Source organism: Dissoconium aciculare (assembly GCF_010015565.1).
Source record: "Dissoconium aciculare CBS 342.82 unplaced genomic scaffold K489scaffold_8, whole genome shotgun sequence".
Lineage (NCBI taxonomy): Eukaryota > Fungi > Ascomycota > Dothideomycetes > Mycosphaerellales > Dissoconiaceae > Dissoconium > Dissoconium aciculare.
Genome location: NW_022984958.1, coordinates 16,401 through 31,053, shown reverse-complemented (window position 1 = coordinate 31,053; position 14,653 = coordinate 16,401). Strand labels below are relative to the sequence as shown.

Here is a 14,653-nt window from a genome sequence, read left to right as displayed (position 1 = left end):
GTATAATATCAAGCGTAGGCGACAGCCCTTCGGCATCCTGCTTCAGTATGCTATTAAGAAGGATCTCCTCCTCGATTGGAGTGAGATTGCTATTCTGTGGCATATAGTCCTCTCGAGCAGGACTTCCTTTCAATCTCCGAAGCAGCGTTGATTTTGAGACACCGTAGGTTTTTGCAGCAGCATTTACAGATCCTATGTCACCTGATCTGAAAGCTGATATTGCAAGCAGTACACTCCCTTCGTTTGAGCTCTTTTGGACGCGTTTTGATGGTGCCATCGCGTGTTGAAGTTGTTGTTGTTATGGACACGTAATTCGTGGACCACGCCGTGGGGTGGACCGCGCTCTGGTGTTTGACGTTAGCTGAGAGCTCTAGATTACATAAGCGTACCACTCTTTCGAAACCTTGGAAGGTCGTGAGCATTTACTTACTGTGCCATTCATTCGACATAGATGATTTCTTATTACAGACGAACCGTTACGAATCACGATCAATTATCACGACGATTAAATGACGAAGGTTCTCATAAAAGACGACATCACTTTAAAAGTGGAATGGAAATATTGAAATTAAATATCAGACATGATCGCATACATTGGGGGATTCTAAAGACAGACGGAGGAGGAAAACTAAAGCTAAACAGTAAAACGGCGACAATCCAAACAGTGCCAATCGCGTACGAGAAGCATAACATTAAAATAGACACAAGACCGGAGCTTCCGACGTCTTCTTGCAAAAAGGAAAACAATGGCCGTTGGGCAGACTCTTCTTTTTCTTCTTCTTCTCCCTCTTCTTCTTTTTCCACCTCCTTTCATTCTTCCGTGTTTCCTCCTCTTTCGGAGGTAGTGAGAGATAGACGTAGAGCGAGCGACTATGGTTGTAGTAGTAACAGAACATCCGCGGCGTCCTCGCATTCACACATAGGCAACATCGTCCTTTTTCGACTTCCTTTCGATCTCAGACTTGCTGCTTTCCGGCTTTTGTTGCTTTGCTCACGCAAGAGTCAGAGAACAAAGGAGAGAGAGAAAGACTTTCTTGTTTACAAAACAAATTTCTTTTTCGTGAACAGGGTGTCAGAGATGTCTTCAACCCTCCAATCGTCGACCAGCCACGCGGTCCTCGAGGAGCATGTACTTGGTAACGGGCTCCTCGGGGACAACATCAAGCGATCCCTGCGCAGCGTCGGTCTCGTCGACTTCGAGGATCTTGGGACCGCCGTCGCCGCCAATGGTGCTCTGCATGGAAGATCGGCCAGAGAGCGCCGAGCTGTGGAGGACGCCGTCGGAGGCGATGCTCATGCTAGTGCTAGCACGATCATGGACGAGGTCGGGGGTCGGAGGGACCACGGACGAAGCGCGCTTGCTGCTCTCGGCTGAGGAGATGGTGCTGCCGGCGCCGTGCAGCTGCTGGTGTTGTTTTGCATTGTGTTGCAATTGCTGCGTGCTTATGTGGCGATGATGTTGGCTGTATGAGGAGAAGGTAGGTGAGGAGGACGCCGTGGAGGCGGAAATGTCGGATTTGGCATCGGCGTGGGAGCCGCCGAAGTCTGACTCGTTGTCTTCATTAGTGGGAGATGAAGCTCCGGGAGAGAAGCTGGAAGAGTGCATTGAGTCGGGTGAGAGAAGGGTGCGAAGAGGCCGCTTGGAGCTGAGACGTCGGCTAGCACGGCTGTCCGAAGTGATTGAGCCAGGTGACTTGAAGTCATCCATGTTGTCGCCTTCCGATGAAACGGTGTCGGCACGACGAGCAAGGTCGAGACCTTCAACTGCGGCAGCACACTGCTCGGAAATGTTGCGGATGATGTAGGCGATGGCGTCAGTCTTGTCGCGAAGGTGACGGTCAGCGACGTCAGTCATGCTGAGCTCAGAGAACCGCTTGGAAGAGTGACGACGGGAAGCCGTAGTTTCCGAAGGTGTCGAAGATTCGCCTTCGTGGTGCATGTCGCTGCGGAGCGATTGACGAGTGCTGGCACGCGATGAAACCCGAGATCCCATGCTGAACATGCTGCGAATGGCAGCTGGGGAGTGTTGAGCGGAGGGTGCAGGAACGTTCAACTCGCCAGAGACAGGGCTCTGCGCCTCCTCCTCGGCGTCCAGAAATTCCGACGCCTCTGGAGTGTCCTTGAGCGAGCGGACAATGTGCTCCATGTGGTGGGCCTGGCCGTCGATGAGAGCGCGCAAGTGCAAGACAACGCGTTGAGTCTCGTCGCGTTGGCGCAACAGAGTAGCGTTGGTGTGTTGCAACGCAGAGAGATCCTTCTTGTTGCGTTTGCGTTCGCGCTCGAGCTCCTCGGCAATTTCCTGTTGCAGTACCAATGCCTCGAGGGCGTCGTCGCGCTGTTTCTCCGTACCAGACAGACGGACAGTGATGCGGTTGATGTCGTCCTTCTGCTGGTCGATGAGAGTTGTGAGTCGGCGGTTCTCGCGCTTGTGTCCGTCGATCTTGACCTTGAGCTCGTTGGTCTCCTTGGTGAGCTGCTCAGCGAAAGCCTGGAATTTAAGGAACTGCTGCTTCCAACTTTCAAGTTCCTCAACGAGGAAGTTGTTGCGCTTGGAGACCTTAGCAAGCTCAGTGTCCATACGTCCCTTGAGATTGATGAAGTCTTGCCATGCTTCCATCGCGTCACGCGAGTATTGGTTGCGCTCGCGAACAATTTCGTTGAGATGGCGCATGGAGACTTTGGTCATGAGCGGCTTCTTGTTGGTACCTGTCAGGACAGCCTTGATGCCAGTGTTCTTGCCCTGTGCGATTAATGTTAGTACTCGATGAATAGCATTTTCGTCGTTGTGCAGGGTTGTACATACCAACTTTGAGCAGGCATGGTCCATCACGCGCATTACTTCATTCTGGTTCCACCAATTCGGGTCCTGAACGCTCTCAACCTCACCGCGCATGACAATGATTTGACCAGCCGGGATAAGCTTGCCACCGCCGTATGCTGATCGAAGGTGCTGTGGCACACCAGATGGAGCAACATCGCCGTTCAGTGCCTGAGTGATACGGTTGATGATCTTGGTCCTCTGTCGCGCATTCCACGCAGTCGGTGGGCTGGACGTGAGGACGAAGTTGCGATCAAGGTCGACAACTAATGCGTCCGAGGGAGCAGTGAAGAGTGTACGGCATTCGGATGTCATGCCGAGAATGTATGGACCCGGCTCTTGCACCAATTCGCGAGCGTGTCGCGCGTGCACAACAGGCACATACAAACCACTCCACTCGTAAACGCGAACCAAGCAGCGAATGGTCTCGGTGGCCACGGTCAACATGGCGGGATAGTGCGAAACAAATATGATTCGGCGAGTGGGAGAGACGGCAGCTTCAAGCACACCGACGATGTTGGGGATCGACAAACAAGAGAACAGTGGCCACATGGCGAAGTTCTGGAATTGCGTTGGCGAGGAAGGAAACTGGTAGCACAAAGCATAGTCCTTCATGTCGATGCGAACCAAGTCGTTCAGACGCGGTGCGGGAAAGCTGAGGATACGGGATACCTCTTCCGCGTGGAAGAGGTTGGTGGCCTTGTTCCAGTGAATCCACATGCCACGGAGGTAGTCGCCAAGGAGATTGTACAACGGGTATCGGGATAAGAAGGACAGGCAGTACGGGATCCAGTACGTCTCGTTCGGATTGTCGTAGTAGTCAGGCTCGGTGCGTTTGCGCAGATCGCGAATGGTCTCGGCGCGCTTCTCATCGGCGCGTGACCAGACGCGGAGAGCAATACCGTATAGGGTGTGAGAAGAGTCCTGTTGAAGAACAAAGGCGTGGTGAACGCAGTGAGGCTGGCTTGCTCCAGTGCAAATCTCAACATCATGAGGGAAACAGGCCTAGAGAAAAATCCAAGGTTGTCAGTCGCGAATAATTCCTGCGGCACATCCCTTAGAATCGATACATACCCTCATCGCGGCATGAAGCGAGCGTGCAATGTCATTATCCTGCTCCAGCCGTGGGCTGCTACCAAGAATTTCTGGCAACCAAAACTGCCCAACGGCGCCCTTCATATGTCCGATTCTACCTTGAACGGGTGCTGGGGCGCGCACCCATTGCGACGGTTCCCGTCCAACACCGCATACCATGTAGGCATGCGTCAAAGTCTTAGGAGCGCGGTTGCCCCGAGGCGAAGGCGCGGCTTGTGGAAGAGGCGCGACAATGCGTGAGTGAAGCGATGAGGTACGGTTAGGGACCTCGATGGCATCTCCGTCGCGTCCGCGACTGGCAGGTCGCAGAGCGGAAGACTCGCCAGTCTTCGGCCTGGAGTTGAAGTGAGACAGCATGATCGCCTGCGCACGCTCGATGGTCGTGATGCACCGACGACAAGGAATGTGTCGAAGAGGTCGAAGAGTAAGAGGACGTTGAGCCCCAGGCAAGTCGGACTCGATCAGTCAAACACCCGATATTCGCGCCCGTCTGAGGTTGAAGAGGAAGAGAAGAAGGGGGCAAGCAAGTGCGGGAGTGTGTGGTGTTGATGATGGTTGTGCTCAATATCGGTCCTGATGGAGCCGGCAGCGCCGTAGCCCGCACTGGTGGTAGTGGGTGCAACGGAAAGGTGGGTGAGGGAAGCGCGAGCGACCGTTGCGGGTGTGATTAAAAGTACGGAAGAGCTACTGCTGGTGAGAACTCGCACGGATTATGGCGTGAAAGACAGCAGCGGGTGGAGGGGAGCAAGGAATGTGATCCTGGCGAAGAGGGTGCTCAGACCCTTTTCCAATGGCTGCCTCGTGGGAAGCAGCTGGAGGTGTGCGTGAGACAGAAACGGCGAAGACGGATGAAGAGACAGTACAGTCTCCCTGTACTTCTGATGAGCTATCTTATTATGCAGAATGCACTGCAGATCAGAGGAGAAAGCGGAGCAAGACGTGCTGAGGAGGAGACACAAAGCGGAAGCTCGAAGAAGCGGGCGATGATGTGGAAGGCGGCGACGCAGGATAGGCAAAGTGGGAGCCGAGTCGGTGCAGGTGTTTCTGGTACTATGTACTGGTTTTCCTGCGCCGAGAGGGTGCGATGCTGTATGAAGATCAGTCGGCAACCAGGTTGAAGCGAACAGTTTTCAAACCTGGTGAGGGCTTGGAATGGAACGACGACGAATGAAGGACACACAGCATCAGTGTCATAGGTGAAACGTCAGGGGCATCACCACTCCCGCTGGAAGAGGACAAGCCCGGATTCCCAATGTGTGTTTCGTGACAATACGAATCAGCTGCCTCAGTCCTTGGGACGCATTTGGTTGGACTCGGTGCTGCACAGAGGCGGACAGAGGCGGCGGCTTGTTGGAAAGGAGCTGGAGCGGAATGGCATGACCTAAGCTAAACCGATAAGGAGAAGCGGAAGTTGAGACGAAAGGGTGTGAAGTCGAAGAGAAGGTGTGGGGGAGTCTCCGCTGTAGCGGAAAGCATATGCAGCCACACGGCGGGAGAACTTGTCTAGCGCGTTGCGGCCCGCTCATCGACTGGACAATCAGACATTGTTCTTGTTAGCCCATTTCCTCCATCTTTGCGCGCTGCAAGTCCACATCGTTGCGCATCATGCTTCCAGACTCCTTTGCTGGCAACTCGTCCGCTCGTCGTCAGTTCCGGTTGGTGAGACATTACTAATGCGGTCACGATCAATGTGATGATAACCAGTGGCGAGGACGCCCATGCGGACTGAGCTGAATGAGGCCAGCCGCGGCTCGCGACGAGATGACTATTTTGAGCCTGTGTTACAAGACACCGTAGCAATTGCGCATTTGATAAATCATTTTACGCGGCACTAACAACGCTCAGTCGTGAAACTCGAGGTAGTGCGACGATAATCTCAATCACAACAATGAAGATCAAACGTGGGATGATCAAACGAAGCGGGCGTGTTGGAAAGGAAAGTCCCCCAAATTAGCATACGGAACTTCAGACTACTTCCAAAGGGATGAGAAAACCGTTGGAGACATGGCAGCATCGTGCAGTGGGACTGGCTTCGAGGGACGACGACATGCACATGGTCCCACACCCGCTATCTCTTTCGTACAGTACATCATATATGCTTTCTTGCCGACATCTCCTGCAAGCAGACTTGCCGGTCTGTACTCAATTGCATAGCGTCAGGTACTGTTCTGGAGGACTGGAATTAACGTGGCAGGATTGGGGAAAGCCTGCCTTGTTTCCGGGATGCGGGTTTTGGAAAGTCCCCCGCCCAGGCTGTGTCCAACCGAAGGTGTAACGCCAAGCACATTACTCATCAGAAACGATGCTCACAGGATATTGACGCGATCTGTCGTCAGTATGAGACCGGAATGGTATCTATTGAGCGTTCCTAATATTTTCATCACGCCCTCAAACGAATTCTTTGCTCCATGGATCTCACCGTCATAGTCGCATTAACAATGCAGCAGAAGTGTCAATGACTCACAGCTTTCCTTCAAAGCGCGGCGCGATCTCTACTTCGACCTCAACAATCCGTACCCGGGTCGAGGTGGATGCGGTGTCGAATGTGCTAGACGAAGATTATCTCCACTCTCGGGCATGATGCCTCAGACGTCCCAGCCATCTTTGCATTATTTGCGCCATCATTCCATCACAAAACGCCGGAATCGAGGACATATTTGCTCTTGCAGACAGAATTCCTCTCACCTATGCCCATCCGCATCATCTGTAAGTGCATCATCATCAACGGGCAAGGAGATTTTTCTCCGTCCCTGCATTAGAGCGGGCACGATAGATGCATGTGCATGCAGCTTGACGATATGCGACACCGGGGGGAAGGAGAAAAAGCTCGTTTGCTAATGTAGTCTTGCAGTAATGTAGGGCCATGCAGCGCTCATCATTGATCGCGCAAAAGAATTTTCCGATCGCTGGAGAAAATGAGTGTCCAAGTCATCATTCGGAAAGAATATGTCCGAAATGTGTGAACGATGCTATTTGAATATGTCCGAATTAAAAATGATAACTACGCTCGTCACGTACAGTGCAGCATCAGAATATATGCTGTTGTATGTACAGGTAATTGTCTCGTAGACAAGAGTGGTCCCCGGGGTAAATTGGGCATTTCAATTTGACTTCAATAGTCTACTGTCCCATGGTACAGCAGCCGCGTGGAGCACAGCATGATTCCCATATTGATAACCACACTTATCACCTTCCACGAATTCTCCTGACGAAGGAAGCAGTCGGAGGTCGAGACTCGATGCCGTAAAAGATTGTCATTTTCAGCAGGATTTCCTACAAGCTCGTCTTCCCGATACACAACGCGCGAGTGTTTCAAACCAACGCACGACACGCCGTGGCGTAGATAGACTGAATATAACGGGACTAGGTCGGCGGGGGCTCGTGCATGAGAAAGCTGACAGTGACAACCTTGAGAGAAGCTTCTCACCTGGGCATCGGAAATCTTCTCATGTAGCATCGTGTGCCTGCGTCCACAGTGGGCCTCAGGCTGTTCCAGGTCTGCAGGTACCGCAGGTATGTGATGATCGTACCTGCACTCACCAGCCTTCGATTATTATTCATTTGCTTCGGCTTTCAGCGGCTCCACTCCTCGGCAGCGGGCAACAGGATGTAGATAATATGAAAAGATCCATCATATATACGCGTGTCATCGCGGCGTGGCGTCGGATTTTGCAATTCGCTCAGGCAAGGTCGTCCTTCGACCTGTGGTTCGGAAGGCCGGGTAAAACCAAGTGGTGGCAGACAACAACCAAACTATACGTCTTTCTTTTGGGTCACAGGCCGCGGATGCGGTACGTCCGCTCCTGTCACATAGCGAGCAAACAATGGTTCCACGCGTCCGCCATGCGATGGTTGTCCTTGCCTTCCATTTCCGCGTGAACATTCGTCTAGACGGTACCGCTTACCTCTGAGCTGCCCATTTGCCCTTGGGTCATGTACGTTCAAGCCGGGGAACACAAATCTTGTTGCCTCGTCGGAGGATTGTCACGATCGCGGGCGGCAACCAATGGTGCAGCCTTCGGGTATTGCATCATATACAGTGGCGAGCAGAGGCTGGGTCTAGGTTGTGATGAACTCCTGTGCGGGCATGTAACATGCAATGCACATGCGAGGGGTTTGAAAATATGATATTTTGTGGTGGTCTACCCAAACCCTAACCCTAGCAACATTGGCCGCCCAGCGTAACAAAGAAGACGAAGAAGACAATGATGAGAGCAGAATCGTTATAAGACCATCGCTGCAAGGTCGTGTATTTAATCGTAGAGACGAACACATCGGTGCCCATCGCGCTTACGTTGGAAGCTTCCAGGACAGCTAGACCGATGTTCACTAGATAGATCGAGACCTGAGTGCGAGGTTGACATATTTACAACGATAAAGAACGTTCACTTCGCCCGCAGATTTTTGGACCAGCTGCCATTTGGTGCCCAGAACGCCAATCTTTGGTTGAGTGGCACCGACGTGAATTTTGCTACTTTCACTACATTGATTGCCGAAACAAACTCCGTCGCGCGGCAGGAGGACATGAGATGTCCCACTGTTTGCCATTCAAGCAGACCAGTCTCTACACCACGCTCGAGCTGGTGCCATCAACCAGATTTGCATATTCCATTGGTCAGGGAACAGTCCCGGCCTATCCCTAGTCGGTAAAACTGAAGACTGGAGATTCAATATCATTTGAGGCAAGGGGTGCTCATCTCGAGTTCTCGGAATTCACTCCGATTTCTGCGAGGTGAATTCAAGCGGACAGCTTCGCAATACGGTTTTCAGCCCACGTGCCAAAAACACCGAAGAGATTGTCGGGCTCCTCACCTCTGCAATCTCTCAGCGCAACCCAAAGGATGCGGACAGCCGAGCCGCGCTCGATAGCAATCTGAAATACAGGTGCATGCGTAAAGAGCTGCTCAAAATAGTGATCGGACCATGTTCGATACGTCTTAAGATCAGCTGGTGAGTTGTCCGATGGCTTGCAAGCTACCACATGTCTTGCCGGATTGCTGAGCGTGAGGTCGACCTGACTCACTGGCACCACGGGATCGGCCAAGAAGGCAGGAACAATACAACCTGTCTCCCAGTCATACAAAGAAGTCACACCAACGTGGTCCGGACTTGTCTCCTCGATGGTCATATTGTGAATACCAAAACCGCCATGCTCCGTAACGCAGCGGTACAAGTCGTTTGTTGCATCCTCTATGGGCATGATGAGAGGAATCGCACGGAGGAGAGGCTACTTCGCTGCGTAGGCGACAGGCCCAGTGACTTTGTGATCATCTTCCCAGCCAATTACGTCACTAATGTTTCCAATTGTTGCTTCGATCTTGGTCACCAGGACATGCGACCAGAAATCCTCAGTTGGGGCTGAAGTCAAGTCGAAGTGAGGCGGCTTGGATTTGAAGAGTCTGAATCTAGCGTGGAACTCCTTGGACACCTGGAAGCGAAACAAAGCTGTGCGCATCGCTGCAAGCTGAGATATGAGTCTCATCTGCCAACATCGTGTCAGGCGATCAGACCCACAGAATTCGGTAGGAAACCCACCTTGCCACCTGAAAATCACGATTGCCAGACGTTATCATGTCCGCGAGCAACATCGAAAACGAAACGCCTCCTTCCTACCAGATCTGATAATACCTGTATATTGTCACCGGGATGTTAGAGCGGTTCGCGACGGTACAACAGGCGAGAATATTTGATTGCGTTATTCGATTGCAATAAGTCGTAGACGGCCACCTCAAACCCAACTTCCCGAGATCTGTTCGCTTATCGAAAAGCTATCGAAACCGGGCGTGTTAATCGCCTCTGGCAAGTCGTGCGAGGAGCTCGACCATCTGCGCAACGGATTTTACTTCCCAAGGTGTTGTAAGCTACATCGCTGTGACAATGTCATCTTGCCCGATTGTTGACCAAGATACTCACAAAGTTGTTGGATCCTCTCGAGACAAGGGGAATGTCAGTAATCCGCACTTCAAGGTCCTGCTCGATTTCTTGTACGAGTTTCTGAACACTCCATTGCTGTCTGGATGGACTCTTGCCCTCGTTCGCCAGCTTCAGCAGATACTCGCCATCGTATGGCTCGCTAAAAGCCGTGATGGGCCATTCATCGCGCCAGCCCATTTCAGTTATTACTGTCAGAGGAAAAGCGATTGAAGGCAGGTTATACTCGACTACAGATACAAGCGGAAAAAGCTGAAACGCATGTGATGCACGTTGTTATCGAGGCACCAAAACTCCTCATGCCTGTATTTGCTGTGCCACGAACGTGATGCTTTGTGAACGGCACAACCTTATGAAGCACCATATTTTTTAAGTTGAAAGACTATGCGCGAATAATGTTTCAAAGGTGTAACGAGTAGATGTGAAAGACTATGCGCGAATAATATTTCGAAGGTGTAACGAGTAGATGTTAAGCATGTTCATTCACGATATGAAAAGCAATTACCGCAACATTGGAACTGAGCTTACTAATAAGACTTTTCGGTCGGCTTTAGAATTTCTTACCTCCTGGCGTCTCGGTACGAGCGCGCTAAACGATCATTCGTGCTTCGGTACGAGCATTGGCGTTCGGAACTCGTGATCAACGCAACGCTGTCATGATCAGGTTGCGAGAGGCAAGTCTTGTCAAAAAATGACACGATAAGTACATAGTCACCCCAAGCTAGTCACCCAAGGTTCATCATGCATGCGAGCTTGATAAAGACCACCATCGCCCGGTGCAAGCTTACGTGGACCCTCCCGGGCTCTGCCCAACAACAACCTCGCCCTGCGAATCAGATATGGCGAGATCCATGACTCTCGGATACACTTCTCCTGCCGAATCGGATGCACCATACGCACGATTCTTGACGTCCGAATTGGATCCGCTTCCCGCTCAAGCCATTGAAGCACTCAACCGCGGGCCACGAGCACCGGAACTCTTCTCTGAACCTGAGGATGGCAGCGCCTTACAAGGAAGCAGTACCGCAACTGTCGGCACGAAACCAGGTTTCCTTGAAAATGGCTATGCACTAACACCGGCCGGGGGTATGATCGTCGCATGTACGCATTCACCAATGCCTGGCGTCGAGCCGGCAATGTGGGCGTGGTGGTTTGCTTGGCATGGGCATGAGTCGGCCAGGTACAAGCTGTGGCATCCACAAGCACATGTTTCTGTAGCTTGGGCCGATGGAGCTGGATATAACGGCAAATACATCGGCCGAACCAGTCAAGTTGACGAGTACATCGGTGGCAAGCTGCTATCGTTATCCATCCGATTTGTCCCTCCAGTGGAGCTTGGTTTTGACGAGGCGCAACTTGCAGCCGCAGGCGAAGTTGTCATCTGCGCCCGCGGTATCCAATCGAGACTCACTGGCGAGATCCAGGTCGGAACTTTCTGTCACCATCTCACGCCGACACCGCATGGAGCGGTCATGCGCTCACGATTCTGGCTCGGCGGAGAGTATGTGCGACCATTCGGAGCAACGAAAGCAAATTTCATTGTGCGGACGATAGCGTCGTTTATGCCGCGGACGAACGAGGACGCCCAGGCGCTGCTTGTGCACGCCGCCGAGGAAATGCAGCATTTGAGCAAATTTCTACCGCAGCTGTATGCGCAATTCGAGGGAAACCGTGATGCCACGAGCTAAGCTGCGAACAACCTCCAAATTCGTTCTGTCATCGGGACCATATGGACGATCCTAGCGGGCAAATCCGTCTTATCGATTTGATTTGTGAAGGCATGCAAGTTGTTCAGCGGATTGAGTGGTTGTATTGCAAAATTGCACCGATGCGTGTTGCCGGTCGCTGAACATTATGAAGTCGCACATCGCGTCTCGCTGGCATGTGACCCATTTCGAGTTGCTGTATATTTCGCTGAAGCTAAGAATTCTTTTCCGACAGCATACGTGTATTTGCTCAAGTCTAGGTAGCCAGTGTTGCCCCCGAATGGACCCTCCTTCTTGGTGGACTCGATAGATGGGTACGGCGATTGATCGAAGCACAGACGCAAGCCACATCGTCCTGCTCGCATCTTGTGAGGTCTTTCGAGCATCAACGCTACGTTCATTCCTTCGTTATCCATAGCAAAAAGACCTCTTTCTATAGTGATAAGGAGAGGCCGTGGCTGAAAGGCCTCTTCGTAAAAATACATTGAGTTGAGGAATTCTTCGAACCGACCGCTCAGAGACTTCGCGTGACTTTTGAGAAGTCTGATCTCGAGCTTAATCGTACCAATGATCTTGGTCGTAGAATGTTGAGGCTTGTGTCCAACGTCGGTGCTGGAGAGCGGGAGCCGGTTCCATTCAATGTTGGCACCAATTATCCACATATGATCTCCGATGTAGATGAGCTTCCGGCGATCGTTGTCAGAGCGTTCCGTGGCTGCCTACGCAGAACTCGGCAACTTACCTCTCCCGTTCCACCCTCATGGAACGTGACCGAGAAGAATTCGGACTGCTTGAAGAACCATCTTCCTTGGCCACATAAAAGGGCGTAAAGTGCGTCGGAGTTCGCGTCAGTCATCTGTTTACTGTAGAGTACAGTTGACCCATGATCACCTGGGCACGATCCAGCAGCGGTCATCCGTGGCATGCGCCAATGACTAATCAAACCATGACTAATTTTATACTCATCTGTTGGTGCCGTGGAGCCTCAAACGTGAAGAAGACATTTATTCTAGGCCGAAAGTAGCCTTAGTAATCATATCTCTTTTGGAGTAAGACAGAAGTCGTTGTACAAAAGATCAAAACATACCAGCTCCTCTTGGTGAAGCCGTCGGAGTACGGTCCGACAGACCAATGTCGCGTCTTCGCGATGCATGTCGCGCGCAGCCAAACGAGGCTGCGCCCTCCACTCTACTGACGCCTTGCATGACATCTGATCTGAGTTGATGCGAATCATTGTTACTCCTACAATAGGGAGCTGCAAATTGTGGGCGTCGGTCTTGCCTTGAAAGCGCGGAGCCAACTACTTATGATGTCCTAAAACGCGTCATCTTCCATTTGCAATGCATCTCATTATAATCGCGGTCAATATATTTGGAGGAGCGAGCGATAGCCCGTACCATAATTAGTTATATTCCGAGGCATATGGTATAAATAATAACAAAGCCGTAAGGCAATTATTTGAAGTGCTGTTTCTTTGTGTACCACATTCCGACAATCACATCGCAAAGAGCTTTGTCTGCATGAGTATACAATCAGGCAGGACGACACATACCACGAAACTTCAAATTCCTGCTTGTTGATCATGGTCTGCATGAACGACTAATCAACGAATCGAGCGCTGGGCCATAGCATATAAGTATCAAGACCGCACCGCTGTTGCGTCGCTTTTCGACATCACACTCAGACCTCGATCTCCCGAGCGCATCGTTCATGCAAGTCGTTCGCTCCAAACCCTGTTCACTTTCTGCAGTCCTTGCTGGCACCAAGTATCTCTGCTCGTCGTTCATTCTACGACATCGCCACCGTCGATAAGAATTGGCCTACAACTCCCCCAACAACCTCAGAACACATCAACGAACTCCTCAACAAGATGGGTCTCCTGAAACTCGCATTTCCTCCTGCTTCACTGTACAACAGCATTCCTTTCATCCATGACATGGAAAGTGTGGTAAAAGCCCATGCTGATGACCTTGTCAAACTCAGAGCGCTCCTGGTCAAACATGACATGCCAACTAGCGTTTGTGTCAAGCTGCTCCATATCCACTTCCATCTCAGACATCAAGAAATAATCGTTACGCAAGAGTTGGATGCATCACCTCACGTGAAGATCCCTTTCCTAGAGCCTATGAGTTTGAACGTGGCGGGAAAAGTCTATGGCTGCAGCTACGTTGTGGACCATCAGGGCGATCTCCAAGTGTTTGAGTTTACCAGGGTTGCTGGAGGCCCTGACTTCACTGCCTATCCAGCATTTGTCGCAGAGTTCTGCGGTCTTGTTATGCAACTCGGTGTGCAGGACAAGTTCGGCCTCGCTATCAACTCTGGCGTTGCTGAGGACGGTGCGTGGATGGAGCTCGACTACCCCGAGAAGCGAGCAACATTTCTCCTTCCAGAGAACATTGCTGTCCCCAGGAGTGAGCACTTGGAGATGAGAGTGACGACTACCAAGTTTCCGAGACCTGATATTACCGACCTACGCAGCAAGCAACACGCTCATGTCGAGCACTCTTGGTCGAAGAGACGCGCCACCGACGGTGAGGAGATTCTTGATGGTGTCACGACCAAGGGCGGGCTCCGCCTGACAGGTATGGCTCTAGAACATGGCACGCCTTTCCACCAGGTTGTCTCGGCGATCGCTGCAGCTGCTTAATTGCGATGAATTCAAAATGGACCGACACCATCCTGCCAGTACCATAACAGAAACGAGTTTATGGAGTGATTTCTGACATCACAGCCTGGAGGTCGGAACGTTTGAAGCTTTTCTTGGCCAGAAACTCACTTGCTTGCTTTGATTTGGGACTTAGCATGTAAATTAGTTCTGCTTTTTCCAGCTCGAGACCAATCCGTTCTTCGATTCATTCGTTCTGCGTCATATATTGTTCACTGTGACTTGCTTCTTCCGTTCAAAAGGGGTTCTTTTAGGCATCGATTCATTTAACATTCGATGCTTTCCAAAAAGCGCTTGTCAGTAGATGCAAGATTTGAAGGTATCTATTAAGCTTGACTGTTGATTAGATGAGAGTCTGTCATGTTGCTAGGTATCATTAACTGTAAGCAGGGTAGGGTTGATGATCTCTGATAGTCGAATATAGAGGTGTCTGAAGTC

General features: G+C 51.4%; 5 protein-coding genes across 5 annotated transcripts; 2 read left to right on the top strand and 3 right to left on the bottom strand.

Annotated features, from left to right (window-relative positions):
* Positions 1 to 585: 585 nt before the first annotated feature.
* K489DRAFT_381340 (uncharacterized protein) lies at positions 586 to 4,676 on the bottom strand. The gene is made up of 3 exons (XM_033605094.1): positions 3,893 to 4,676; positions 2,804 to 3,823; positions 586 to 2,740 (listed from the first exon to the last, which is right to left on the bottom strand). The coding sequence occupies exons 1-3, from the start codon at positions 4,268 to 4,270 to the stop codon at positions 1,085 to 1,087; spliced, it is 3,054 nt and encodes a 1,017-aa protein (XP_033458382.1). The 5' UTR covers positions 4,271 to 4,676; the 3' UTR covers positions 586 to 1,084.
* Positions 4,677 to 8,651: 3,975 nt separating this feature from the next.
* K489DRAFT_395118 (uncharacterized protein) lies at positions 8,652 to 10,233 on the bottom strand (the record flags this gene model as incomplete). Its single annotated transcript, XM_033606828.1, has 3 exons — positions 9,827 to 10,233; positions 9,162 to 9,395; positions 8,652 to 9,140 (listed from the first exon to the last, which is right to left on the bottom strand). The coding sequence occupies exons 1-3, from the start codon at positions 10,022 to 10,024 to the stop codon at positions 8,652 to 8,654; spliced, it is 921 nt and encodes a 306-aa protein (XP_033458381.1). The 5' UTR covers positions 10,025 to 10,233.
* A 714-nt stretch (positions 10,234 to 10,947) lies between these two features.
* On the top strand, positions 10,948 to 11,810 carry K489DRAFT_381338 (uncharacterized protein). The gene is made up of 2 exons (XM_033605093.1): positions 10,948 to 11,724; positions 11,786 to 11,810. Exon 1 carries the CDS (start codon positions 10,960 to 10,962, stop codon positions 11,530 to 11,532), a length of 573 nt encoding a protein of 190 aa, XP_033458380.1. The 5' UTR covers positions 10,948 to 10,959; the 3' UTR covers positions 11,533 to 11,724; positions 11,786 to 11,810.
* On the bottom strand, positions 11,697 to 12,406 carry K489DRAFT_410830 (uncharacterized protein; the record flags this gene model as incomplete). Its single annotated transcript, XM_033607745.1, has 2 exons — positions 11,697 to 12,233; positions 12,293 to 12,406. 2 exons carry the CDS (start codon positions 12,404 to 12,406, stop codon positions 11,697 to 11,699), a joined length of 651 nt encoding a protein of 216 aa, XP_033458379.1.
* Positions 12,407 to 13,044: 638 nt separating this feature from the next.
* On the top strand, positions 13,045 to 14,433 carry K489DRAFT_381336 (uncharacterized protein). The gene has a single exon (XM_033605092.1). The coding sequence runs from the start codon at positions 13,421 to 13,423 to the stop codon at positions 14,195 to 14,197; it is 777 nt and encodes a 258-aa protein (XP_033458378.1). The 5' UTR covers positions 13,045 to 13,420; the 3' UTR covers positions 14,198 to 14,433.
* Positions 14,434 to 14,653: the final 220 nt, after the last annotated feature.

Bases quoted from the DNA above. Each gene is read 5' to 3' on its own strand.
- K489DRAFT_381340 (XM_033605094.1), bottom strand. From the start codon at position 4,270: ATGCTGTCTCACTTCAACTCCAGGCCGAAGACTGGCGAGTCTTCCGCT. The intron at 3,824-3,892 runs GTATGTATCGAT...ATTTTTCTCTAG, and splicing joins CGCTTCATGCCGCGATGAGG to GCCTGTTTCCCTCATGATGT. The intron at 2,741-2,803 runs GTATGTACAACC...TTAATCGCACAG, and splicing joins ACCATGCCTGCTCAAAGTTG to GGCAAGAACACTGGCATCAA.
- K489DRAFT_381338 (XM_033605093.1), top strand. From the start codon at position 10,960: ATGCCTGGCGTCGAGCCGGCAATGTGGGCGTGGTGGTTTGCTTGGCAT.
- K489DRAFT_381336 (XM_033605092.1), top strand. From the start codon at position 13,421: ATGGGTCTCCTGAAACTCGCATTTCCTCCTGCTTCACTGTACAACAGC.